The following is a 27,406-nucleotide window of genomic DNA, read 5'->3' on the forward strand; positions in this document are numbered from 1 at the left end:
GTTCTGTGTAGAACCCTTTGCATGATTAAAGGGTTCTTTGCATGGTGAAATGGTTCTTCAGATTGATGGAGAATGTGTTGTATATATTTCTATATAAAACTTTTTTGAAAAGGGTTCCATGTAGCACCAAAAAGGATTATTCTACTGTTACAATGTCAATCTTGAAACAATAAAAAAATACCATAACAGAATTGGTGCTATGTAAAACCCTTTTCTAAAAGGTTCTATATAGAACCATCTGCAGCACATTCTCCATCAATCTGAAGAACATTTCACCATGCAAAGAACCACTTAAGCATGAAATGGTTCTATATAGAACTCATGGTCCTAAATAGAACAATTCTCTTTACTAATGTAGCTAATTGGCAACAAGCAAGCTTATGCTTCACTTATTAGTGTTGTGCAAACTGCATGACTAAATCATCAATACAATATTGGCTCAAAATAAAATGGACAAATCCTCTGCAGGGACATACTTTGCACATTTTAAGGCACAATTACTCTTTATTTGCTAAATTCGACATACTGTGAGGGATAAATAATAAATTGTGGCCTATGCAAAAGTTATGGCAAACATTTTATCTTTTATTTTTTCCAATATGTTAAACTCAGCAAATAAACAGAAATTGTACTCTAAATTGAGCAGAAAAAATATTTAAGTGTGTTCTCTGTAGAGGATATGTTAATGTATTTTCACTTAGAAAATCAACAGAACGTGTAATTTCTCCAGAGGTGTTCAAACTTTTGCAAACAGCCGTATAATAACAAGGTCATTTAGGGACAGTGACCCTCAGTTCCTTTAGTCAGTATGTTCTGCGAGTATGACACAGCATCCTGTTCTACTACCTCATTGTATTACATATTTTATGGAATAGAATGTACTTTTACTCAGTTGCATTTTTGTCATTAACATTTAGTTACTAATTCTTTTTTCTGTTTAATTTTATCAAGTTACACTAGTGACAGCATCGATCACACCTATGACTATGACTTTTTTTGTGGAAAGGCACTTTCACTTCTTCTCAAGTCATTATTTCACTGAATTAACACCACTTTAACACCTCTTTCAACACTTTTATCAATATCTTATAAATGAACGCAAACAATAAGAAGGCCTTCAATTAAGCAATGCCTAATAAAAATTGTCTGGTTTTGACTGGTGTTGGTGTGATCGAGTTTGCAAGACACTACAACCCTTCCAGCAACACTTCTACTCTTATCAGACTAACATAAGCATCTGGTGTTCACTAACCATCTCTGGAACTTTGACTGGAAATGGGTTCCAAACACCAAACACCACCGCCTGTTCTTTCAGAGACCTTGTGAATATTGTTAGCATTCATAGTAGGGATGTGCAATATTCCAATATTTTATCAATATTGTGATAAATGATGTTACAATATGCATTTCTGAGTCTATCCTGGATATCGTCAGTACCTAAAGAACACTGACCAACTGCATGTGTCATTACAAAGAGGGCAGGGTGTGACATGTTGAACAACAATCATTGTATAATCACCATATTCATTGTTTTCACAGCATTTCTGTAAATGTGGCACTGCTGGGGCTGTTTGTCTGGTCTAACTTATCAAACGTATCTGTTCTACTTATCAAAAACATAATATTGTGATATGTATCATGTATCCTGAAAACATTTTCAAGTATTGCGATGCTGTGTTTTTGGCATATCACCCACCCCTAACAGAAAGCATCATGTTCTTTCTTACCTTCCCGTACTTAGAGCAAAAAGGGCTGCTCCTACAGAGTGGCTAAAACTGGGTTGTCTTTGGACTCTCTGGTCCTTTCTGGAACAAAGATCCAAAGCATTCATCTAGATCCAAACCACAGAATAAAGCTTTTGAAGTGACCATCCCAGTCAAATAAAGTAAACTCAACTGAAAATCTGCAGAGAAAATGAGCTGAAAAGGAAAGCGCATAAGCGAGGTAATAACTGTGACATGCTTTTTTCAAGAAAAAGTTTTTCTTTCACACATAGCCATGAAAAGGGCCCTGTTATCCACCTGACAGCAGCCTCTAGCTGCTCGGCAAAGAAGTCTTTCAATACAGTGAATTTTATCTGGTCTTTTGATTATTTTTATAGGATATCACCTGTTTAAACAATAACCTGGCAAAAGCACATTATTACAAAATATTGACTAGGTAATTATAATGAACCAGGGAAATATCTATTTACAAATCAATTGCAAAATATTACAGCAAACGTAAGTGTTTTCATCCTACAAACTATTTTATAGCTTTTAAAAATAGCTTAAAGTAAAGGAGGCTTAGGAGGCCTGGAAATTTTTAAAAATCCCCCTTTTCATCGTGAACAGGCCGTTGATTGTTTGGCCGCGGTAATAACACCACAGAGTGGTATTACCTCTCTGCACCTATGACGTCTTGCTTTCAAATCCACATCAGTGCACCACAGTCAGTCGTTCAAAAACAGATGTGAAACTGCGCACAGGATGGTGAGAAACTACCACCAGGCTCTTCACGCGCAGTGACGAGGCGAGCTGGGTTTTCTTTAACTTCTGCCCTGCGACGTGAGACTCCGCCCACACACTGTTTTCCCCACCCATTTTCCGGTCAGGGCTGGGATTGGGCTTGGATTGGCTGGCGTAAGCCAATCCTAGCGCTGGAGAGGGGACGCTAATGGTACTAGCCAATCGCAACGCAGGCGATGGAACACTCTTAGCCAATCCTGGCTGAGGGGGCGGGGCGTTTCTGAATGAAGGTGGGGGAAAAATAACCGCCGTTCGTTCCAACTCCAACTGCTTTTTTTCGCTTTTCCTCAGGAAATCACATGGAGGTGTCGATGTACTCACATGACAACCTGGACTATGGAAGGAGAGATAAATGAAGGTAATTCGTAAAAAGAGCTCGTTTTGGGGAAATTGTTTTGCCATGAGCGATTTGAGCTGGGGTTGGGGTCGTTTTCGGTCGCGAGGGCGTCTGCACACTTTCTGGTCGTTTTAGTGCAACGTGTTCGACCTATAATTGTCGTTCTTGAACTGGCGAAAAAAGAAGATACGACTGTTATTGTAATGTAACAAAGCCGTTATACAGCTGGGAAAGTGAGGGGAAACTGCACTGTTTGTGTTGCTTCTATAGCTTCACCTGTTGAAGAATGTTGGCGATCAATAGGCATTGAAATTTAAAGGTAGTGATGACTAGACTGGGCTTCATATGAAAGAAGTGTAATTAATCCAGAAAATATAGAGAGAGGTGTACAGAGAGACTGTGACGCATTGGCAAAGCGTGTGTCCTGGTGTTCCAGGAGTTTGCGAGAAAGAATTTGTTCTGGCTGGCTCGGCTGTGTTTACCACAGTGACCTGCTGGTTGTCATTCTGCGAGGGTCTCATCGGCCTATACGTGTTGCCAGGGTTTCCACAGTGGGGATCTATGCAGGCAGTGAAGATGCATTGAAGCGCGGGAGGGGACAACAGACAGTGTCCCCACAGCGAGAGCGCCACGAAACCAAGAAATCCAGGACCTGTTGCGTAACCGTGGATCGGGATGAACGTTCTGGTCCAGAGCTGAGATCACAGCACAGAACACAGACGGATTTACAGGCAGCTTCAGCGTTACGCTGTGACACAGTTGTTGTTTCTGTGCAGAGGTTTGGTTTAGCAGGCGTCATAGGACGGTTAACTGTGTGCCTTCAGGATAATCATTATCAACACTGGGTTAGTTAACTTGGGACACGTTCATGTGGACTAAACAGCTTTTGGGTGTCATTCTTGTGTGTGGTGTAGCCTTTGGCTGGCAAATACACACTTTCTATTTGTGGTTTTTATTGGAAATTAAGCATCTGTTTCACTTTAACTCCTGCAAGTAACTCCTGTTATATATTGGGTGTCATTAAGATTAAAGGGGAATTCCGCCAATTTTTCAGAAATTTTGCATAATTCAATCGTTGAGAGTCATTCAGAGTGGTTTGGTGTGAAATGGTTTGTTGTAGAGATTTAGATTTCTTTACAGTAGTGCTGATAGGAACCAGGGGTCACACTGTCTGCAACACTAATATAGCCATTTCATTTACTGTCCAAGACCACCAGTGAACCTGCACATGTCTTCTGAGTTTCATATGTAACACTGATGATGGTAAAATAATGAAAAATCTGAAAATAATATGTTTTCTTTTGGGACTATTTTGCCTTACAGCACCCTGCACGTATCCTTCCGCCATAAATGGATTAAAATACATGGATTAACAAGATGTTTTAGACCAAAAACAATGTCTCACACATCAGGCAGTGTATGTAGACCCATTTTGTGTAATAACTCTTCAGACGTTTGGTTCCTATCACCACCAAATCTGAATAATTCTCAGTAAGTGTCCCTAGAACGGAGCTGTTCATATCAGCCCCCACTCTGAATGACTTTGTTTACATATTATCCATTTTTTTTACATAATACATCCATTTAATTAGATAGAAATTTTGAAAAATTGATGAAGTTCCCCTTTAAGATTAGGGTTCATTATTTACAATAAGATGTCATTTGGAGCAGATTTACAGATGTTTTCAGTAAATAAATATTAAATGCAAAATTACATCATACAAAAGCTAAAAGTCTAAAATCTTAAAGTGGCAGTAATTTAACTGCGTTCACAGTAGATAATATGGTAAATGCCCAGGGTTAATAGCTAAGTGCACAGTGGTGTAGATATACAATCCTGCCCACTTTTGGCTAAGTGAATGGTCATAAATGCAGTGTACAGTCTTGTCCAGTAATGAATTACCACAGAGGTATTCATGGTAACAGACACAGTATTTAAACACAGTATTGCACGGTGCCATTAAATCAGGGGTGGGAACTGAGAGATGGAGTTTGGTGATTATCCTGCTCAAACACATCAGTCAAACCTGGTAATTAGCTGTTGAGTTGTATCAGTTGTGCTTGAGCAGGAAAGTCACCAAACTATGCAGGAATCTGGCCCTCCAGGACTGCGTTATGTGTACTCAGGTATAGAGCCTGTTATTGCAGTAAGTCACTCATTTTTTAATGTCTGTCTCCCAATATCAGGATCTGTCCCCCTGTATTATCGGGAAGTGCATCAAGCTATCAGCAGTAGGACCGACGAACGAGTGCAAATCGAAGTGTTCCACAGACTTCTCAACAGAACCGATCTCTCGATAAACCAACAGAACCAGGTTGGTTATGCAGTAGTAAAGCTATTAACTGATCAACGGTTGTTATTTATGTTATTGTGTATCTAAAGAATATATTAGCAATTCTGGAGAAGACTTAGTAATTCAACTTCATGCATTCTCTTATTTACATACACTCTCTAGAACATGTCATGAAGTTCTGTGCCATGATGTGGGATGTGTATGAAAGCTGTAATGTTCATTACAGTAGCTTGGACGGTTCTGACACTTATCCTTATTCCAGATAACAGAGACACTTTTGTCTTTATTCCAGATAACAGACCATATAGATCATGGCGATGGCTTCCTTAGCAAGGTATCCTTCTATAAAGCCTTGGCTTTGATTGCACTTGCTCAACAAGGGAAGCAACCAAGTCCTAAACTCCTGGAGAACTGCATACAAGGTAAGCAGCAGCTCGTTTCACCTCTACAGCAGAAAACTGCATGGCATTTTATGGACAATAGCCCCAGTCACCCGCCATAAATGAATTACTCCATATAATATGTCATGTGGTACCGTAGTGTCTTGCTAACTTGTTCTGGCAGCGTAGTTTTCTGCTAGTCAGCATCCAGAAAATGTTTCATTGTCCACGTGTCCAGAAAGTTCATACGGATATTCATAAAAATGAAGTTTTTTTTTTTTATCTGAAGTTGTGTAATCACTCCCTTCCACTGCCCCCCCTCCACCAATTCTGAGTAAAAAAAACAGCCAAACATCTATGTCAGCACTTTCTGTGCCTTTGCCTGACTGTGCTCTCATCTCACCTTGTGGAACTCTCAGCGTCACAGTGATTATGTTGCGGGCCGTTTTGATTTGCTGTGAATTTGATATTGGACTCTGCCTTCTACTATTTATAATGGCTGCTTTGATTTATGTGCTTGCGGTCGGACAAGATTTTAAGTACAGTTTCCTCTTGTTTTTAAAAGCAGGCATTGTTTCTGAATGATGGGCTTTTTTGTCTTTCTCAGCAACCTCAAGTTGAAGCTCTGTTTCAGAAATGCATAATTTTAGGGCCCCTAGTGTTATTTCAGGTGCTGCCCGTGTGGCAGCTCAGCTGCGTGTAAGTGAAGCTGATGTGTCATGTTTCTTCCTGAAGCATGAGATTTCCCGTCTGTCACATGCCGCTTTACTCCACCCCGGAGTTTGCGTGGAATGCGCATGGAAGATCAGGCTTTGCATCACTAAGTACAGCCTCGGGCTGTTGTTTGGCTCCTGCATCTTAAATAAATTATTCTCTAAGTTTAATATCTTTAGGTTTGAGGTTCAAAGCCATTGGGAAGTCTGGTGAAATCAAGACAAACCAGATGCTTGTACAAGATTGAAAAGGCCTTTTTTTACCTTTACCCTGTGCCCTCTTTGGGACTTTTGCAGAGTCAACTTCCCATCTTGCTTCTCTTGCCCTCTGAACCATTATTTTATGCTGTCCCACGGCTGCCATGGATCCTGGGTTAAAGTAAATAAGTAAATACAGCATTAATCAGCATCTGGGAGGCTTTCTGATGGCCTACACTAATCAAATGTGACCTTATGACTCCCTGCTGTGTCATGTAGTTATTTCTGTCAGTCATACTTGAGTGAATAGTGCTTTATCAGCACCTCTCTGTTGGTTACAAAGAGAACGGGGTGTGGGTGTGGTGTTTGTGTGTTTCTACAGAGTTCCCTAAGCCCCAGCTTGGAGAGCCGAAGGACCTGCAGAACTTGAGGATGCAGCCAGTTCAGGAGAACCCTCTGCTCCTGTCACTGACCCTGACCAACCTGCTGGGCAAGGACACCATAAAAGTGGAGCTCATCCCAGAGAAGAAAGGCCTGTTCCTCAAACATGTGGAGTATCAAGTCACTAGTCAGGTGAGAGGTGGTAAAACCTGTATTATGTCTATCACAATCAATTGTAGTAATCAGTTATATTAAAAATGCTCATCCATTATATAAGTAATGTGCAATGTTTTGATGATTAATCAAGTAATTACGTTTTTTTTTTAAAAGGCTAAATTATAAAAATGGGCTTAACAATGATAAATCATGTGCAGCTTTTCAAAGATTCCACATACCTTACTGGAAAAAAGATAAACTAGGAAGACTTAAAAGAGCCTTTTTTCCAAAAAATTAAGAAATACATAAAGCATTGTGGCAAAAAGCTCAATTTCTTACCGTAAGAGTGGCACTTATAGTACTGTACAAAAGTCAAAGACCACCCTTCATTTAGGTGATTTCCAATCAAAATTTTACAGGAGATTGGATATAAGATAATCCAAATAAGGAAGGCATAAAAAAGAGGAAGTCAAAGGAAATGAAGTAAATAGGTAAGTAATAAGTACAAATAAGTTTACACAAGTTTCCAAAACGACAGTTTAAAAATGATTGTAACATACAGAGTAAATGGGAACCGTGCAAGACCTGGTAGACTACCAAAACTGTCACCATCAGATTACTATTATGCATAGCCGTTCCCCATTATTGGGAAAGGAAATGCACAAAAAAGAAGAAAGCTTGTCAAATTAAACAAAAAAGTTGCTGGTGTTCTCAGAACAATGAAATGACTACCCCAGAGTCCAGACCTCAACATCACTAAGCATGTTTGGAATTACTTGGACTGTCAGAAGCAGAAAATGTAACCAACTTCTGAGACTGAACTTTGGAGGTGTGAAAAAATATCCCTGCAGATTTCTTCGAAAACCTGAAGCAAGTCTCCTGAAAAGAGCGGAACCTGTAATAAAGTTAAAGGGTGGACTCTTATTCGGTTCTTGAGACTCTGTGTAATTTTCTGTTAAAGGTTTTCTCTTTTATTTCTGGCACTAAAATATGAATAACTTGTACTTGAAGGAAACTGAAATAATGAAGCGTGGTCTTTGATGTTTCAACAGTACTGGAGGAGAATTTAAAATATGTAATATCACATTGCATCAAGATTCACCAATTTTAATTGATAATGTTTCAATCGAGTATAACGTTTATTGAGTTATCATGACAGTACCTTCCTTGAGATGTTTTATGAGTCATTTTAAAGTAAGCATGTCTTTAAAATGTAAAAAATGTTGGAAAGCCTTTAAAGGCTTATTAACTAAAGGATGGACAAGTTGTTGGACAAGTGTGGCTGGTTTATCTACAACAGAGAAAGTAAATCAGTGCACATTAGCTGGAACTACAGAACTTCCTTTCTTGCCAGTCGGGGGAGGGGAGGGGGCAGTAAAGAAGAAAGTTGACAAAAACATGAGTTGAAATGTCACAGCTAATATAGTGCTACCTCTTTTTTCCCCCAGTTACAGAGTGCCTGGGGGTTTTTGGGTACATTCCTCTGAACAGTCTTCATGGTTAGAAATGGATTATGGATTTTGTGTGGAATGTTCTTGTTTTTACAGCAGGCTTTTAAACACCTTTGCCTTAAGAGAGACAAGAAAGGCATCTTTTAGTAGAGCTTAGAGAACCAAATAAGTCATACATACACAGTGAAGAACAGTTACACCCTAAAATATGCAGTAAGTATCCAAAAGACAATTCCTTTGGGTTGCCATTACAGGAAAAATGCAGCATTCTAGGTTTCCAGTCTTGTTCTCCAGTTAAAGCAATAGTTTGGCTAAATATTTAACAGCTTTATCCCCAACCCAAATGTACGTGATCAGCCAAGATATGTTTGGTATCCAAAGTTTGTTTCTTTGGTTTTGCACTGAATCTGCAAGGCTAATGTAATCAACAAGAAATGAAACTCACACAGCCAGGTAACACTGTAAGTTGATTAGAAATTTTTAATAAACTTGCTGACACTGCATGACTGTCTATTATCTATCAACATGGATAGAAGTCAAGATCATATTCAGACATCAAAGATGGCTGCTGCTGCTGCTTATAGCTATGCAGCATATTATTTTTATTGCAAAACTAATAAAGCAAACTACGGACGCCAAATATGTCTTGGTTTATCGACCATATTCTGGGCATCATTGCATGACTTGTAAAATCGAACGAGAAATTAAAAATGGGGAGCATCCCATAATTAATCCCATACACTCTCAGACTTATTACATTCTAAATCTTATTATTCAGTAAGTACATGGACTTTAAGTAAACTGCCTGTGTTATTCTTACTTAATAGAAGTGTGTAGTAAAAGTCATTTGTGTCAGTCTTTTGAAGAATGTCTTGTCATTTTGTCACAAGGCCACACAGACAAAAACAGTATATCTTACAGATAGTGAGTTTTATCTATGGCAAAGTACTCAAAACCCCACATTTTGCCATTGTCCTGTGACATAATCTAAGCTAAACTGGACCAGACTGTTCATTTTTTGCACACACAGAAGCACAGTGAGAACACGACCAGGGTATAAATATGTGGATGAGAAAGATGGATATCATTCAGTTATGCAGTGAGAACTGGAGAAGCATTTTGCTACAGCCTGACAAATTAACTTGAAGTTGTAAAGGGAGTGCATTGAAGTTCTGGTCACTTGCACATCAGTGTTCAACAAGCAGCTCTTCTCCCTGTGGTCCTCAGCAGACACTAGGGGTTGGCAGTATGACGCTATTTATGGCTGTTGTGATGAATTACACCATATTATGTAACCAGGTCAGAGTTTTTTGGACCACATCATAAGTCTTTCCATATTATTGTCAAACACACAGACTCATAAAGAAGGTTCAGCTTGATGTTTTGGTTTCAAATGCAAAATCAACATTATACTGATGAAGATATGATGACAATAGTAGATTATTACACATTTCCACCAGAGAGGTCTCTAAATCCCAAGGTCTTATATAGTGTAGCTTTAAATTTGGTTCTACGTTACAACTGGTTACAACCTCAGAAACACAAAAGTTTATGATAAATAAAATGTATCATGAAAATACAGTATCTTAAAGTATCAAGATGTTATATTTTTGTCATATCGCCCACCCCCTCTGCCTTTTTCTCTTTCCTAGCTCTCTCATTGGCTATTGCCTGAATGTTAAATACCTCACCATCTCATGCTACAGGACTCGTTTAAATGTTTGAATAGAACGGTAGGCCTCTGATCACTCCAGAGCTAAGGCTGAAAGATTAATCATTTTTATATCAACATTGCAATTTGAAAGAGTGCAGAAGCTGCAATTTTGATTATAGCCTATCTTAACAACAGTGTTGTCTTAACAATTTTTAAGTGGTGAAATTTAGCCTAGTAACATGGAGCTTATACACTGCCTGTAGATGAGTAAGACTAATCAGCAATCAAACATCCATGTATTCTGACAACACAGGCACACTACATTCAGCTCTCAAGCCTCCCACCAGTGAAATAGGATAGGATGGGCTTTTTGGCCAAAAAAGGCCAGGACCTCAGTTTATAGAAAATATTCACAATTTAAATCGCAAAATTGGTCAGAAAAATTGCAATTAGATATTTTGCTGAAATTGTTCAGCTTTGTCTGGAGCTAGATTGAAAGCCTAAAGACTGAACTGTTTTCCCTCTCACATCACCACAAATTGGGGATAAAATAGGGCTTAAAATAGTGAAGTGTACACCTGGCTGGAGGAAATTGTGAAATCCAAACTATTCTTTAATGGAATAAGTCTGCCAGAGCCAGTGATTATCATATGCAAATGACAACAGACATCTGTTTATTACAGTTCACATTCTGGGAGAAGGTGCATGTAGACAAGTTTTGCACTTATTATTCTTATGAAATTTATATAGATTTCATGTTTCATTGACTGCATATTTGCATTAAAAGCTGCACTTGAAAACTTTGTTTTTGCCAGTTTATTGCTAATTTGTTTATGTGTTTATTTTCAGCGCTTCAGAATTTCAGTCTATCGGCGGTACAGTGACTTTGACGTCTTCCACGAACTTTTGCTGCAGAGATATGCCTACAGGATGGTGCCTGCCTTACCACCCAAAAGAGTACTCAAGGGAGGTAGGACGCTGTAGTGTGTATTGCATGCTGTAAAAACATGAGAGGTCGATGGCCTGCAATTACAGCTGTAGATTATAGTGTTTTGTAGTCATTGGCATTGGCTGTGGTTTGACACAGCTCTTTTTGGGCAGCTCACAGAAACACAACTATCAGTGCGTATTTCTAGCATGAAAAACAGTATTTCTGTACTTTCCTTGTATCTCAGTTTTGCTATGTTTGAGTGATATTTAAAGGTTCTTGTTGAGGGTGAAGTTGAATCGTGGTTCTCCTCCTCTGTTCTGCAGTCTTGGCCTCAGTGTCAGAGCGAGAGTTCATTGAGGGACGGCGGCGTGGTTTGGGCAGGTTCCTGAACCTTGTGGGAAGGCATCCTTTCTTCTCTGAGGATGAGCTAGTGAAGACCTTTCTCACTTTCAATGGCTCGGTTTGTCTGTTTTTCTATACTTCCACGTATGAGGCAGCTCAGATAGCTAAACCGTGAATAATTATGGTAACACTGTAGGTCATGTTAATAAGGCTGTTAATGTTAATAATAACTTTTTTAAGTAAAACAATATACATGACACCTACATAAACCCTTCATGGTAACTGACACAGACCTACATAAACATTTATATAAACATTTGGAAATGATGGCAATCATTTGTCATAGTTATTGCCAACTTTGTTGTTAAGTTGATATAACATCTGTGTCAGGTGGCATTTATTAGGTTATGTCATGACATTTTCTTGGGTGAAATGTCACATGACATGACACTGATAATATGACAGCTTGCTAAGTGAGACTGGTTGAACACAAGTGTGCTTTTCTGGCCTTTAGGTAAAATGTTTTACCATTATAAGATTTAAGCTCCACTATATGAAAGTATGTGGACACCTGACCATTACACTTGTATGGGCTTGTTGAACACCCCATTTCAAAAACATGGGCATTAATATGGAGTTGACACCCTGTTTGCAGCTATAACAGCCTCCAATTTTCTGGGAAGACTTTCCCCAGGATTTTGGAGTGTGTCTGTGAGAATTTGTGCCTGTTCAGTTAGTGGGGGAAGTGAGGGCTCTGTGCAGGCCACACTCATCAAACCATGTCTTTATGGAGCTCGTTTTGTGCACAGGAGCAAAGTCTTGCTGGAACAGGAAAAGTCCTTCCCCAAACTGTTACCACAAAGTTGGAATCATGTAATTGTCTAAAATATCTTTGCATGCTGTAGCATTAACATTACCCTTTCACTGGAACTAAGAGGCCGAGCCCAGACTCTGAAAAACCGCCCCAGATCATTATCTCTCCTCCACCAAATTTGACTGTGGGCACAATTCATTCAGGTAGGTAGCGTTCTCCTCCAAACTCATATTTGTCCATCAGACTGCCAGATAGTAATCATGAGTCATCACTCCAGAGAACATGTTTCCACTGCTCCAGAGTCCAGTGGTGGCATGTTTTACACCACTCCAGCCCTCCAGCTCCTCTGGCAGAAATTAGTGTGAGAGGGGATTTTCTAACGTGGCTCAGTCACTTCCAGTGCATAATAAACAAACAAATGTTTAAAATGAAACACCAGGTATTTGTTCTGCATTTTTACAGGCACTTCTAAATTGGAAATGTGAAATCTCTTCATCTGTATAAGTTACTCAATAGTCAGATTTCTTTCAGATTTTTTGTCTTTTGCTAAGCACCTCTAAGATTGCCAAGCAGTTCGCCAATAAACTCAACAAAGAAGTAGCATGTGACATAAAATCCAAACTTCTTGCCGCAATTTTCTTTTTACATGGTGCTGAATAAGATGAATACTGAGCTACAATCCAGTTGACTTTATTGAAATTCTAGAAATCTGATAGTGGTTCATTCTCATCTAAGAAATCAAAGTATGCTGTTTTTACATGGCTATTTAAAAAATTGGACAACTGCTGGATGACTCAGATCATGATCATATTATTGGTGGCATGTAAAACACACTCAGTGGCTTTGAGGTGAAAGTGCAGAATGTTCAGTGTGAGGATAATCAACTCATGTTCAGTGTTTTTGCACATGATGACTGCCTGACGTTTGTGGCACACAGTCATCACTGAATTCTCGGTATTTTCCCTGGTGACGTTTTGCCAGATCTGTAATACAGCCATTTTCAGTTCCTGCTTATTTTCTGGCATTTTGCCTTCAGTCTTCAGTAGAGTGTAATGCATTCTTGGTGGGGTTCAAGTCAAATGTTGGCTGACCAAGCCAATTAACATTCCACTTTTTGGCCCTGAAAAACTCTGTTATTGCTTTAGCAGCATGATTCTAGTCACTGTCCTGCTGCAGTGAAGCATGTTTCAGTAGGTGTTGGGGCATATTGATAGTTCTGAGCAGTTAACCTGCTTCTGTACACTTCAAAACTTATCTTGCTCAACAGGCTTTTTTGTACTTGTCAGCAAACCGTAACCTGCCCTTTCCATTCTTTCCAGTAGCTTGGTGAGGTAATGTTAGTGTATGACCAGCACTATTCAGGTCCTGAATAGTGTTCGTGATCTGTTCAGTATGGTCATGTTTGCAAGCATTCTTTGGTCCCCTGTGGTCTTTAGTGGTCTGCCAAGTTGTTTGCTGTTTCTAAGTTCACCAGTTCATTCTTACTTTTTAACAATGTAGGTAATGTTTATTTGACACGCCTGATGTGAGGAAATTCTGTACTAAAAGGCATTAACCAAATCTTATATGCACTACGGAGCAAAAAAACAGGAAAATATCTGCCCCCATGTTTGGTACTTGGTCTAAAAGTTCTGTATATTTGTGAATCTTTCATGATCTTGGTTATGTAACCTCCTAGAAATAAACTTCCATGGCTCAGCATAAAAAAAATGCTGCTCCAACAAACCTCTTGTCATTTTAAAGTGACATTGATTGGCTCCTTTGTAGACCTCAGTGACATTACCAACTGAGAGAGACGCACACATACACAGCTTGTGCAGCCTGAGGTCCAAAGCCTAGCTGTACTTCTCAAAATGAAACAGTGCCAGCTAACACATTAGTAACAGTTTACAGCAAGAATTCATCAGTAGCAGTTATGTAGCTAGTTTTCCAAGATATCCTAGCCTTTTTTGTCAGTTTGACAGTTGCATAACTGGCTGCTCATTGTCAGGAATTCATTATCTAAAGGGGTTATAGATGTAGATGTGGAAGGATGTTCTATAGGCATATTAGGCTATTTAAAATTACATTGAGCTTTTTTTTTTTATTTATATTGGTAATAATATCAAAGAACTTCAAATTAATAACCAAAAACAGATCTACCTAATGTTTTGTTTTGTCTCTTGATTCATTTATTTAAGTACTTCGCATCAGTTTGCATCAACTTTTGTTGTCTCATGAGTCAAAATGCATATTATTGTGTGTGCTGAATGAATGAGAGTAAATTTATTCTGATTTTTAAGTCTCATGCTGGCCTGCCTTACTGGTATTGACGGTTTTTGGTCCTCATGATGAGAGACAACAGCAACAGACTCCAGGTGCTAATGCCACATCTAGAACCAACTCTACATCATTTCCTTATTCTCTTGTGGATGAACTAATGATAACACATGGCTTGCCAAGAAACAACTGAGCAGCCAGCTGTCCAAGTACATACAAGTACATCGTTTCCAAAAAAGTTGGGACACTGTCAAAATGTAAATAAAAACCAATACAATGATGTGCAAATCATTTAAACTCAATATTTAATCAAAATTAGTACAAAAGCAACATATGAAATTTGATACAGAGAAAGTTGATTGTTTTTTGAAAAATATGTGCCTGTTTTGAATTTCATGCCAGCAACTTGTTTCAAAAAAGTTGGGACAGGGGTAACAAAAGACTGGTTGTTGTGTGATGCTAAAAAAATACTGGGTGGAATGTCTCACAGCTAATTACATTAACTGGCAACAGATCAGTAACTAACCACTAACGTTTCTGTACGTAAAACAGCAAAAAACTAGGGGATGTGATCATCTACGGTACATAATATCATTAAAAATTTCAGAGAATCCAGAGAAATTTCTGCCTGCAAGGGACAAGACTGAAAACCAATAATGTCTGGCCATGATCTTCGGGCCCTCAGGTGGCACTGCATTAAAAACAGACACGATTCTGTAGTGGAAATCACTGCATGGCCATGGAACATTTGATATCTTGACTATTTTCAAATAAATACAGGGTTTAAATGATTTGAACATCATTGCATTCTGTTTTTATTCACATTTTGCACAGCATCACAACTTTTTTGGAAATGGGTTTATACAATCAGCAAAAATGGGAAGGCTATGTATAAAAAGGCCTGTAAAGCTAATATGGTGCACACAATATGGACAAGCTATTACCTTAAATTAAGTCTACAGTAACGCACCAATACAGAGCCAATACAAAAAAGCAGGGTGTAATTTGCTCCTGTCTTTGTTGATGATGCTAAATGAAGCAAGCCTTTTTAAGTGATGCTATAACAGACAGGGGAAGTAGACACATTCTTATCCAGATGAGCATTATTTGTCCATTTGTTCATTTATCACAGGATGTCCAAACCAAGCTACGTGACGCTTTTAAGAAAATGGGGGACGAGTTTATGACGTGTAGATATGCAACACAAGCCAAGGTTCGAATCTGCTTCTTCTTCAGAGCTTCAGCCTTTTACAGTTATTAGAGCTAAACAAGTATTCAGTGTTCTAATACGTTAACTGTAGTTGTGTTTGTCTGTTCTATAGGAATACCTCCCTGCAGACATCCAGTCTCGCTTCTCTGTGAGCAGAGAGCTGATCAGAAACATTCACAACAGCTTCCAGAAGTTGCGGGACCGAGCAGAGAGAATGGCAGAGCGCTCGAAGGATAATGCCACAGATCTACTAATGTTTGGGAAGGAGATAAGGTATACCACCCCTACCTCCACATACGCACATACTCAGGCACAATTATCTATTTTTATTCTGATCTGAAGTGATTTATTATATCACTAAGTGTGTGGCTACTATATTTACAATAAATATATTCTGCCATAAATAGATTGTGAAGAAATATATTTTAAGCCAAAATCTTATCTCAAAACTATCAGAATACAATGTCTTGGGCAGCACTTAGCACATTCGCAGCCATATAATGCAGTAACCTTTTGTGAGGGAGCCTTTAGGGGCATTAAACTCTTAATATGTCTGGTTCCTTTCAGTACTGTAAACAACTCTGACTCTATAAGTTTCTCTAGAATGGAGTATTTCATATCAAACCACTCTGAATGACTTTGCTTACATCTCAGTGATTTAATTATGCAGAACTTTTGGAAAAACAGTGGAATTTCCCTTTAAGTCTTTAGAACAAGTTCAGCTTTGTATGTTTTAAAATATCTTTGAATATTACCAGCTACTTCCCCTTTTACTCTACTGCTGTAGACTTGTGAGAAACTTGGGGAGGTTGTATCATTGTCCAGAAGGAAGAACACAGATATAAAGGAAGTGTTACTTTTTGTGCAGTTTTTAGCTTCATAGTTTCAAAGTTTCACTTTTTACTTCTCAGGATATTCTTGAAATGTTGCATGTTTATCAAAATATTTCAAATGCATCTTCAAAATATTGTGACTTTGCTCTGCAAAGCATATTTTGTCATTTTTAGCTTTAAAGTTATCTTTTAAAGAAATGTTTTGGCAACAAAACACAAGTTACACAATTTTCTCTTCACCCCAAATGTAGTCGATCGGTGTCCAGAATTTGATTCTTTAGTTCTGCACTGGCGCTACGAGGCTAACAAAGCCAATGAACAACAGAATCTTATAGCCCACCAAGTAGCAATTAGCAACTCCACTTGCCTCAAACCACAGCAAATTGTTTATAAATTTCAAATAGACTTACTTACGTAGTTACTAAAACTGGGCAGTATGATCATTTTTGTGATATTTTGACACAAACACAATGCACTAGTACAGGGGTCGGCCACCCAAATGTTAAGAAGAGCCATTTTGTCTTGTTAACAAAAATCAGACCACCTTGGGAATTGATTTATTGAAGTAACATTTTACCATTTTGGCTGTAATTATGTCTCAGCATGTTCTAACATCCTAGTGTAGGCTAAAAAATATAAACAAAAAAACACAGACTTGCTCTGCTTTAAGCTTTAGCTCAGATATAGCCGCTTTTCTCACATCTCCGGCAGTAAAATGTCTCCCAGTGTTCGCATTTTGTACGAGGCTGAAGTCAGCTTGTCATTCTCCAGCTTCATGGTCTAATTTTCCCGTTCCACCTTAAATGGTGCCTGAGGTGCCAGAATGTAACTGCTGCACCATTTAAGGTGGAACGGGAAAATTCGAACGAGAAGCTAGCTTTAGCATCACGATTTTTTAGTGTTTGACAGTTTCTCGATGCAGATTAAACATATCAGGAAACCAACTGACTGCTCATGAACGCAAATAAGTCCGACCGTCTCCAAATTATTCATGTTAAATATTTCTCTTTGCCTTGTTAGCTACTAGCTAGACCGATCTTCAGGGTTAAAGGTTGGTGAATTATGGTGAATTAGCAGTTATACATTAACTCCAGCGTTTAAGACCGCTTATTGTTAAAACTGTGTTAGAATGATCAGCAGAGCTTTATTTTTACTGCAAAGGAAGATTATTTTATTTTTACCTAAAAATCTACTGTGGAGCCGCAACAGGCCAGTAGAAGAGCTGCATGCGGCTCTGGACCCGCATATTGCCGACCCCTGCACTAGTAATACTACATTTAAAAAGTATTCTAGGGAATTTTGGTTTGGCTTTTCATATCCTGTAGTGCTCTAAATGCAACTTAACAAGCCTAATTTTGCTCTCTGTTTAATGAAACATGCAGTTGGTCAGTGTTCTTTAAGCATGGTCAATATCCACAAAATGCTCAGAAAAGCATATTATCAGGACAACAAAATGTTTTACGTTACCAGTGAAATATCGTCATATTTCCCAACTCTAGTGGTCACTGACTGTATGACATACTGCTGTCTGTAAAACCTGACAAAATGGTGGACAGAACTCAGGCTTCAGCTACTACTACTGTTTTTAGCTATGCGACACACTTGTGTCCATTTTATTTTGAAGACAAATTCTGTTGAGGATTTAGAATTGCCACTGCAAGCTATATTCACCTTGTAGCTTCACCCCAAAACTAAATAAGCAAATTTCAGACACCAAACATGCCTTGGCTAATCAACTACATTTGCGGTAAGAGGACATTTGTATTCATTTCATTTGGACATTTTGTGTTTTTATGTTATGGCTTAAATTAGCTTGCCTGTAAGTTTTCTCTTTCACCATGGATCCCAGTATTGATTTACTTTCTTTTAACGCCCTGCTCCAGTGCCCTGGGTTCCGATGCTTCACCCGTGCCTGTCCTGGACTCTTCAAAAAGCATGTGGGGGGATCTGAGACACTCTCTCCGTGGCCTGTCTGCAGAATTCTCCCTGCTGGCAGAAAAAGCTGCTGAACAGGTACAGACTCATTCATTCGAACTGCTCATATGCAGAGCAGAGCTACTGCAAGGCCCTTATATGTGTGTTTTTTTTTCTACAGGGAAGAAGAGAAGAAGATGACGTGGTGGAAAAACTGAATCTCTTTTTGGATTTGCTGCAGTCATACAGAGTAAGTGGGTTTAAAATGATAGCACGACCAGACCTGTTCACTTTGCGTACAAATGGAACAATAAGAAATAAAAAAGGGCCAATGGGGCATTGTAAATGGCAGCATGTGTGGAATACAGCTCTGCATGTACTGAACTTAAGCCAGCTAGAACACTGGTACACAGGGAATTTTTACAACAGACACAACCTCAACCATGTCCTCATCTGGTAAGCACTGGGCGTTTTTATCATTAATTAAAATTGGAATCTATTTATTTTACAAACCCCATTCCAGAAAGTTTGGGACAGTATGTGAAATGCTAATAAAAAATTTTGTCTTATACTGTTTTCAATTTAATAGTAGTAGTTCAATTGATTTGAACATCATTCCATCCTGTTTTTATTCACATTTTGCACACCGCCCCAACTTTTTTGGAAACAGGATTGTATATAGAGCTGGGTACAGGTGTAAACAGAATAGTCTTCTGGTGATGATCTGGAGGATAGGAAAGGATGATTGGATGATGGCTGTGACATAAGCATCACATGATCTCTTTAGGGATTCTGGGAAAAGATCAGTGAGGAAAGTGTCTGAAACTACAGAGCCAGAGGGAGGTGTGACAACTTCATTGGCATATTTTGCACTTCATAATATGCCACATGTTTTCAATAAGAGACAGCCTGGCTAGTCTAGCACCCACACTCTCTGATTACACAGCCATGCTGTTGTAACACGTACAGAATGTTTCTTGGCGTTGTCATGTTGAAATAAGCTTGAACTTCCCTGAAAAATATAGCGTATGAAAGGCAGCATGTGTTTCTCCAAAATGTGTACATATATTTCAAAATTAATGGCGCTTTCATAGATGTGCAAGTTAACCACTAATACCCCCACCATGACAGAACCTCACTCTTGACCTGTACGCTGGTAACAATCTGGATTGTCCTTTACTTCTTTGGCCTGGAGAACATGACATCCATAATTATCCATAAACTCATCTCATCACGAGACTCATCAGACGCATTTGTATACAGTATAACAGCATTTTGAATGTTTGTAGTATCTGCCAGTCATTTTCAGACATAATCATTGAATATATTGTCTTATATTGTCTAAATTAAGCCATTTTGTGTAGTAAGTCAAAATAATGAAAAAGTTTCTCATAATTATAATTTAAAATCACATAATTATGAGTTTTCATGAGATGCTGTCTGATAACTACATAAAATAAATTGTTGTTATTTCAGTTATGCCACACATTTCTATTGAGCGCATGACTATTAGTATTTTCTCTAATGACATAATGTCTTAGTATTTCAGATTTCTGAAATAGTATCTTATTATCATGAGCGATTAGATCGTAATTATGATAGCGAAAGATGTAATAATGCTAATAATACTCATAATATTTCAAAACTATTATAAACTTTCTTATTATAATTTACTAAATAACTTCATTTTTGCTTTTATTTAGCACTAAGAGCTGTTGATTGATTGAGGCTACTCTAACTTACTGGTTTAACTTAGCAACTGTTTTCTAGCAGCCTCATGGCTCTGAAGGGCACCCTGCATAAAATGACATGTTACCATGAGATGGCAAATCCAGTTAAGTTTTAAATATTAGCAAAATATATATATATATATTTTTTTATAAAAATGCAATTTAGAATTTTTTTCCATGTGCATGCTTTTGGACCACTGTGCTAGAGTGATGCATTTTAAATGTGCAGACTGCTCGGACTGCATGCATTTAAGAATAAAAATAAACATGTTACCCTGGCAGGACTTGTGTGAGCGGCACGAGAAAGGCGTTCTGCACGAGCACCAGAAAGCACTGCAGAAGTACAGCGTGATGAAGAGGCAGATGATGAGTGCAACCGTGCAGCCAAAAGAACAAGTGTCTGTAGAGCAACTGGAGTCCCGCATTGTCCAGGTAAACCTTCTCCCACACAGACACACATGAATGAAGACAACAGAGAGGTACTTTTTTCATACGTTTACTTTTCTTCTTAAAGGCCCACAGTTGTCAGTTAAAGGATGTTAGGTGGGTCGTTGTTGATTCAGCCATTAAATATGAAACCCAAGCCCCTAAACAAGACTTCTTTGCATATTCATTGTAGAGGAGCTGGAACTGTGCTTACATTTGAAACAGGATTTTTCATTAAGTAATACTGTTCAGTGTTGGCTAGTACAGTTGTATGCAGACGTTTGGACTGGTCATTTGTAAAAAATTTGTAAAAAAAAAAGTGAAAATAAGTTAACACATCCTCTATACAGAACACACTTCTGTACATTTTGTTCGTTTGCCAATTTGGGGGGAAAAATAATACATAAAATGTTAAAACATTAATATGCATATCTGATTTTTTATTTACTTTGGTATGTTTTCTGAGCATGCCTGAGCACAAATCTGAGGCCCTATTTAATGTAGTCCTTTGGTGACATGGAATGATTTTTAAAAAACAGTAGAAAATCCTAATCTGACTGTGAGGATAATTCTAAAAGGTACATGTCATTAAAAAGGGGACTGTTATATATTCATCCACAGTAATAACTAACTATACAAAAATGTTGCCCATTTTTGTCAATATTTTGTATCTAGTCTCCTCAGAAATATCTCCTTAAGATGGTCTCTGATTTTTGCACAGTACTGTAAATACACATAGCTTATTATTCAAACAGTAAGTTACTATACAGTTCAGTTATAGTACAGTTACTATAATCCCAGCTGTACTGGTGAACAAGGCACTCAGATCTTTTGTGTCATGCTGTAATTGGAGGAGTAGTATTATATTTTATTGAAAGTTTATTATTTTGTTTGTAATAGTAATCTGAGTAATTACTAGAATGCAGCCTGTTCCAACATCTATGAAGCAAGTTATTATGAAGCCCCTTCTTACTCCTTAACGACATGTTGCTTTTACAGAAAAAGCCTCCAGAGTAAATGAGGAGACAATGAAAAGAGAACGAATAAAAGTGGCAGTTTCTTGCTTCCAGCTGTTGATTGATATCTCACCATAATGCCAAAACATTCAGCCGCATTAAGTCTTAACCTCCTCATAATGTGCTGTGATCCACTGAGTGGCTCGTTAAACGAGGGAACATCGCTTTTACGAGCTTTCCCTACTCAGTCATCATTCACCATGCTGGGACATGACACAGAGGGTAGGATGGGAGGGGGTCTTTCTCAGTGACCTCAATGTGACCTCTCTCTGCATCCTTGCTCCCTGCAGCAGGAGAATGCCATTCAGACAATGGAGCTTCGCAACTACTTCTCGCTGTTCTGCCTGCACCAGGAGAGCCAGCTCATTTTCACTTACCTTCCCATCACCTCGCACATCCTGGGGGCCTTCATCAACTCCCAAGTGCAGGGGCACAGAGAGGTGAGGACCGCTGTGAGAAAACAGTGGTTACTGTTATACCGGTATTCCATGAACAAACACAGATAATGTGACATACATACAGTGCAAAACACACTAATTCCCATGTAGTGAGTTGCAGACTGAGAGGTAAACTAGTCCAGTTTGTTGTCAAAGGAGCAGAAATTAAAATGAAACAAGTTTAATGAGTCCTAGGGGGAGAAGAGAGTGCCAGCCGGTCTTTTGGGGTTAGCCTCATATGGACAATAGCCCCTCGCTTGGAGTTTTTAAAAAAACTTTGTTGAATTTTCAACAATGCAGTACAATACAATGTATCATGAACATGTCAGCTGCTTAAGGCAACGCCACAGTCTTGGGCTACAAGCCAAGAGGCTCTGCAAATACTTTACATGCACCTGCCTTTTTCTCATTAGGGTTAGAAAACATTATTGACATCTGTTTCTCTGTTCTTATTGAAAGTGAAGGGACATCCCAGAATATATACATAAATACACTATACTGATATATATATATATATATATATATATATATATATATATATATACTGTCAGCAATCTTAATTATACAGTAACATAAATTTTTGGCCATACTGCCTAAGTGATGATGCTAATTTCTCTAATAATAATAACAATAAAACATGGGGAGCTGAATAGTGAATTCTTTGGCAAAATATTTCAAAGTACATACTTTTCTCAATTAATATGCAGTTTTTACTTTCTAGAGTTTTGCAGCAGCTCTCATGATGCCCTGTTATTAAGAAAGGCATTTACCTTGTCTGAAAGTCACATGACCTGTCATTCTATCTCTAGAATGGCTTGAAAATACAAGATTAATTTCCTCTGTGCTGTGTGAACTCTTAATATGTGCACATAAAAAAACTGTGTATTCATTTGCCATTAAAATGTATGCACATTGATCACTTCCTGAGTAAATCACACTTTTCCCTGGTTCGGACCATTTTAATAATATCAAATATCTAATATTTTATATAAAATATCTAATATATCGTCGTCCAAAGAAAACCAAGTATCTCCATTTTAATCGATTTTTATTTTTCTACATCATTTCAACACACCAGCTGTCATTCACACTGTGTGAACATTTCATAATGCATGGACCAATAGAAATGCTCTAAAATTACTTGGAATAAAATCTCTTTATATTGACTTACATTGAAAGGTAAGAGTGTTTTTGCCCTCTCCTGTAAAATTCCTATTTTGGAGATACTTGTTTTTCTTTGGACAGCAACGATATGTAAACCTATCCAGTGTTTACCCAAAGTACCCATTATATTTCATACTCATCTGACATCAGAACACAATGTGCCTCCTCCAGATAGCCTATCAGACCATATTCTGAATTGTTTGCACATTGCAAGCATTTACATTCGTCTTTAAGTCGCATTTTTTTGTTACGCGACATGCGCTTTGCATACTAATGCCAGGTAAATGTCTGGCTGTGTACCAGCCGCAGATTAATGCCTTGTGCAAATGTTAATATGATTAAAGTGGAAAAATGAACCATACTGAGAAATATACAGTACATTGTGGACCTAACAGCATCAGCCTCAGACTGAGTCACACAGGGCAACTTACCATAGTGTTTGCTCTGTTCTATGATGTAAGTATTATATTACACAGTTTTCATTATTAGTTGCTAATGACATTTTTTAAAGTAAACGTTTAGCCAGTAAAATGTTTTCCTTGGATCAAGGGCATCCTTAGATGATCAAAATATCATTAAGCAAGACTTTAACTGTCATTTAATTCAAAAATAATGTTTTCCCATGGTTTTTGCAGAAGAGCTGACTACAGTTTTCCCAAAGAAAATATTGTGGGGATTTTGACTCTAGTCTCTGCACTGCTGAGAGCTGGACTTCATTTAAAGCTGAACCCATTGCCATGATTGATAAACATATTAGGCACTGTGAATATGTATTTTGTAGGGAAGTAACAATGTATGCATTTTCAGATTCAATACGATTTTAAATGCTGAGGTCAAGATTTAGTGTAATAGGTTGGTACTTTTGTCAAAGAGAGGGCTCTAATTATATACTACCCAGATTGGTTTTGTCACGCTGGTCCTTTAACAAAATTAACCACCCAAATCACAACCCATAGAATTTTAAGGGACTACCAAAAAATTATCAGTCATTTGAACAAGAGTCTATGCATAAGCCCCTCCCTGCTTTTCCCCCCACTTGATTCAGATACGTTGCACTCAGATGGCTACTTTTGATCATTGTCTGTGGTTTCCATGAAAAACAGGAGACCCTTTGGAGAGACAGAGGAGTATTTTTATGATACTGCTTTAAATTTTGGTAATTTTTTTCAGACATTCTTTTGCAATACTAAAGATCATTTAGATCAGTTAGAGGATCTTGACTCCTCTCTTGGGAAATATTTAGGTTTTCACCTAAAGTGGGTGTGGCAAAGGGCCGGCAAAGCAGGGCCGACAAAGCAGAAGCAGATAGAATCTTTTGACTGAGACTGACTGATTAAACAAGTGGAATGAGGTGTTCAACTGCCTGTTTGGAACGAAAACCTGCAGCTACACTGGACGTTTGTGAATAGATTTGGACACGCATGACCTAAAGATTAAGCTTTTCTATCATTGACTCTCCAGCCAAAAAGTTTGCCTGCTAACATAAACATAAGCTTTCCATAAAGTGGCTTTCCATATGTTCCAACTAGTACAAGTTCAGTTACATTTGTGTGTGTTTTGGCTCTTAACCTTGTCTGTCTCCTCCTAGATGGGCCAGGTTTGGAACAACCTTCACTCCAAGCTGAGTGGTCTTTTCACTGGCAATAATGGACTCCAGTCTCCTCCCCTCACTCCAAAATAGGCAGAAGGCTTTGAGGAGGGTGAAGTGGCAAACACAACCCTGCTTGGACTGCCAGAAGCACCTTGGGCAATTTCCCTTCTTTTATGTAACTTCCAAAAAACACTACTATGCATTTCATACAGATGGAAGAGAACTACTCCTCTCTGTTTTTGTACTCATTTCCACAAGGATTTGTAGCATGTGTGCCGAGGACTTTTTGATTCTTTCAGTGCTTCATGCTGAGCTTCACACAGAGCTGAACTGATAATATATTTGGTGGAAATTATAGTCATGAAATGGCATCTTAAATGACAACAGAGATATTGGCTATTGCTTAGAGTACTATATGCTACAAATGTCAATATGGAGCTAAGGATGCTGGCAGATATGTAATTTTCTTATCACAAAGCAAGAATTATGCTTTACATTGTACAGCATCATACTGATAACACATTTGGTGTTATAGGTGCAATATTATCCATGCAGTATGCTGAAAATACTGTATGATAAGATATTCACGCTTACAGCCAGAGGAGGGCAGTGTTGCTGCAATGAGTACTTCTAGTGTCCACATAAAAGACATTGGTTACTCAAGAATTACCCCAGACTACACTTGCAAGAGATCTGGGGGTAAAAATCTAGAAACAGTGGCACATTATGACAATATTACTGTTATAGTCTTTCCTTTATGAAGCTGGTTAAACCAGAGCATCATATATTCATATTTTTGCAGTTCTCGGTTTCAAATTTTATAGTCGACCCCCTTTGAAGGGACTTTTAAGAAGCTAAGATAAAGGAAATTAGTTTTATATCTGATATGTTAGCTACCAGTTCTTCTAACTCATACTAGACTGTGAAGTATTTGTAGTTGCTAAGCCTGAGCCCAAAGCTAGAGTACGAGTCTCAACTCAAAGTCTATTTGCATATTAATGTGGATAATAGTAGTGAAATTAAAGGAATTGATGAACCAAAGAACTGTTCTCACATCTCATATTATGAAGACATGCCTAAATTCCTTAGATTTGAAATGAATACACCTCAGGTTGAAATATGAAGGACAATTAGACTAAAATTATGGGTGTTAAATGTTGGAAATGTTGTTAACTTACAATTTGTTGTAATTCATGAGTCTACATAGTTCACTAAAGCAGAGAAACAGATTCTATAGTTGTGAATCTATATAATATATAACACAGACCATTAGTGCCACACTATGTTATAATCCAATATCATGATTCTTCCATAAAAGCATCAGCAACAGATCATCAGTTTTTCTGCATAGATTCAATATCTATTTGCTTTGTAGCACATTCATTTTATATGAAGAATATTTTTGATTACATAACTACTCTTTTGCAAACAGATTGTATTAACAATATCGTTTTGGATCAACTACACCATAGATTGCCCTCTACTGGCATTATGGGCAAATTACAAGATTTATATCTTGTTTAAGGCATGGAGTGGGGTCACTGAGAGATGTAATACACATTTCTTGGCTGCTTCTGTGCTTACACTTGATATATGTCTTAATATATGTATTTTTTGCTAATGAACAATAAAGCAATAAATTGCTTCAGTGTTGTAACTTTGTGTTTTGCATGTTTTTGCATGAAGGGGTACGAATACTAATATTCTCATTAGTCTTGGTACAGCACAACAATAATATATTTATTTATAATGTTTATATTATTTATAATAATAACAATAATAATGAAAACATTCATACTTTTGTTAACATTCTGACCTGTGTGGTATCATTTTGAGGGACAGAAGCAGTATTGAGGAATATATCCAGGCTATATACAGATTTGCATATTTTTTCCTGTGATTACGAGTTTAACTTCTTGTCTTAAGTTATCTTGAGTTATTTATTACCACAACAAAAAAACAAACTGTTTTCTCAAGAAAACAACATAATTAATTTGAGATCTCACAAAATTATAAGACCTTTTTATTACAGTCATTGTTGTCTTTAGGGAAGTTTTTTTTAATGAACATTGATACAAAGCAGCATAACACAACAATAATAATCATAATAATCTCTCTCAATAACAATCTCAAACGATCAGAAATCTGTGTGTACATCAATTATTTCTGTGCTGTATGTTATGTGAGTTTACAGTTGTATAGTCTCATGGGGCCAGACCTGATCACATAGTGAAAATACACATCTGGGGACAACTTGTTAAACTTTTGGTGCTGGATTGATGTAAAATCCACCACAAATTAAAGTACAACCCCTTTAAAACCCATCCCAAGTGGGTCCAGATTACAGTCAATAACACAAGCACAACAAGCTGGCTAGCGAAACGCTATCATTAGCTCATGGAACTGTTTTTTTGGTTTGTTTTTTTTTTATTTTTAATGTATCTAATGTGTTCTCTATAGACGCAACACATCCACAAGCTTAACTGGAGGTTTTCAGGAGGACTTTTCAGCCATGCTAACTTACATTACATCCAGGGGCTAACGACTGATTGTTGTTCTTTAGACAATGCTGACAAGCACATTGTCGCCTCCTACTTTGAGCGCTGCTTTCATGAAGCGTTGGATTGGTTTAGAGTTTTCAGTTCAGTTCATTTGTTTGCCCCCCCTC

At 37.9% G+C, this 27,406-nt stretch overlaps 1 protein-coding gene across 1 annotated transcript; it reads left to right on the plus strand.

The window, feature by feature from the left end:
* Positions 1 to 2,742: 2,742 nt before the first annotated feature.
* Positions 2,743 to 26,395, plus strand: snx8a (sorting nexin 8a). Its single transcript, XM_036566750.1, has 13 exons — positions 2,743 to 2,865; positions 5,032 to 5,159; positions 5,431 to 5,560; positions 6,812 to 7,002; positions 10,921 to 11,041; positions 11,326 to 11,462; positions 15,550 to 15,630; positions 15,740 to 15,900; positions 18,344 to 18,473; positions 18,556 to 18,624; positions 20,387 to 20,536; positions 21,837 to 21,986; positions 24,736 to 26,395. The coding sequence occupies exons 1-13, from the start codon at positions 2,829 to 2,831 to the stop codon at positions 24,826 to 24,828; spliced, it is 1,578 nt and encodes a 525-aa protein (XP_036422643.1). The 5' UTR covers positions 2,743 to 2,828; the 3' UTR covers positions 24,829 to 26,395.
* Positions 26,396 to 27,406: the final 1,011 nt, after the last annotated feature.

Source organism: Colossoma macropomum, unplaced genomic scaffold (genome assembly GCF_904425465.1).
Source record: "Colossoma macropomum unplaced genomic scaffold, Colossoma_macropomum, whole genome shotgun sequence".
Taxonomy (NCBI): Eukaryota; Metazoa; Chordata; class Actinopteri; order Characiformes; family Serrasalmidae; genus Colossoma; species Colossoma macropomum.

Coding starts and splice junctions, on each gene's coding strand:
- snx8a (XM_036566750.1), top strand. CDS start 2,829: ATGACAACCTGGACTATGGAAGGAGAGATAAATGAAG. Junction 7,003..10,920: donor AGTATCAAGTCACTAGTCAG/GTGAGAGGTGGT, acceptor GTTTATTTTCAG/CGCTTCAGAATTTCAGTCTA. Junction 20,537..21,836: donor TGGAGTCCCGCATTGTCCAG/GTAAACCTTCTC, acceptor TGCTCCCTGCAG/CAGGAGAATGCCATTCAGAC.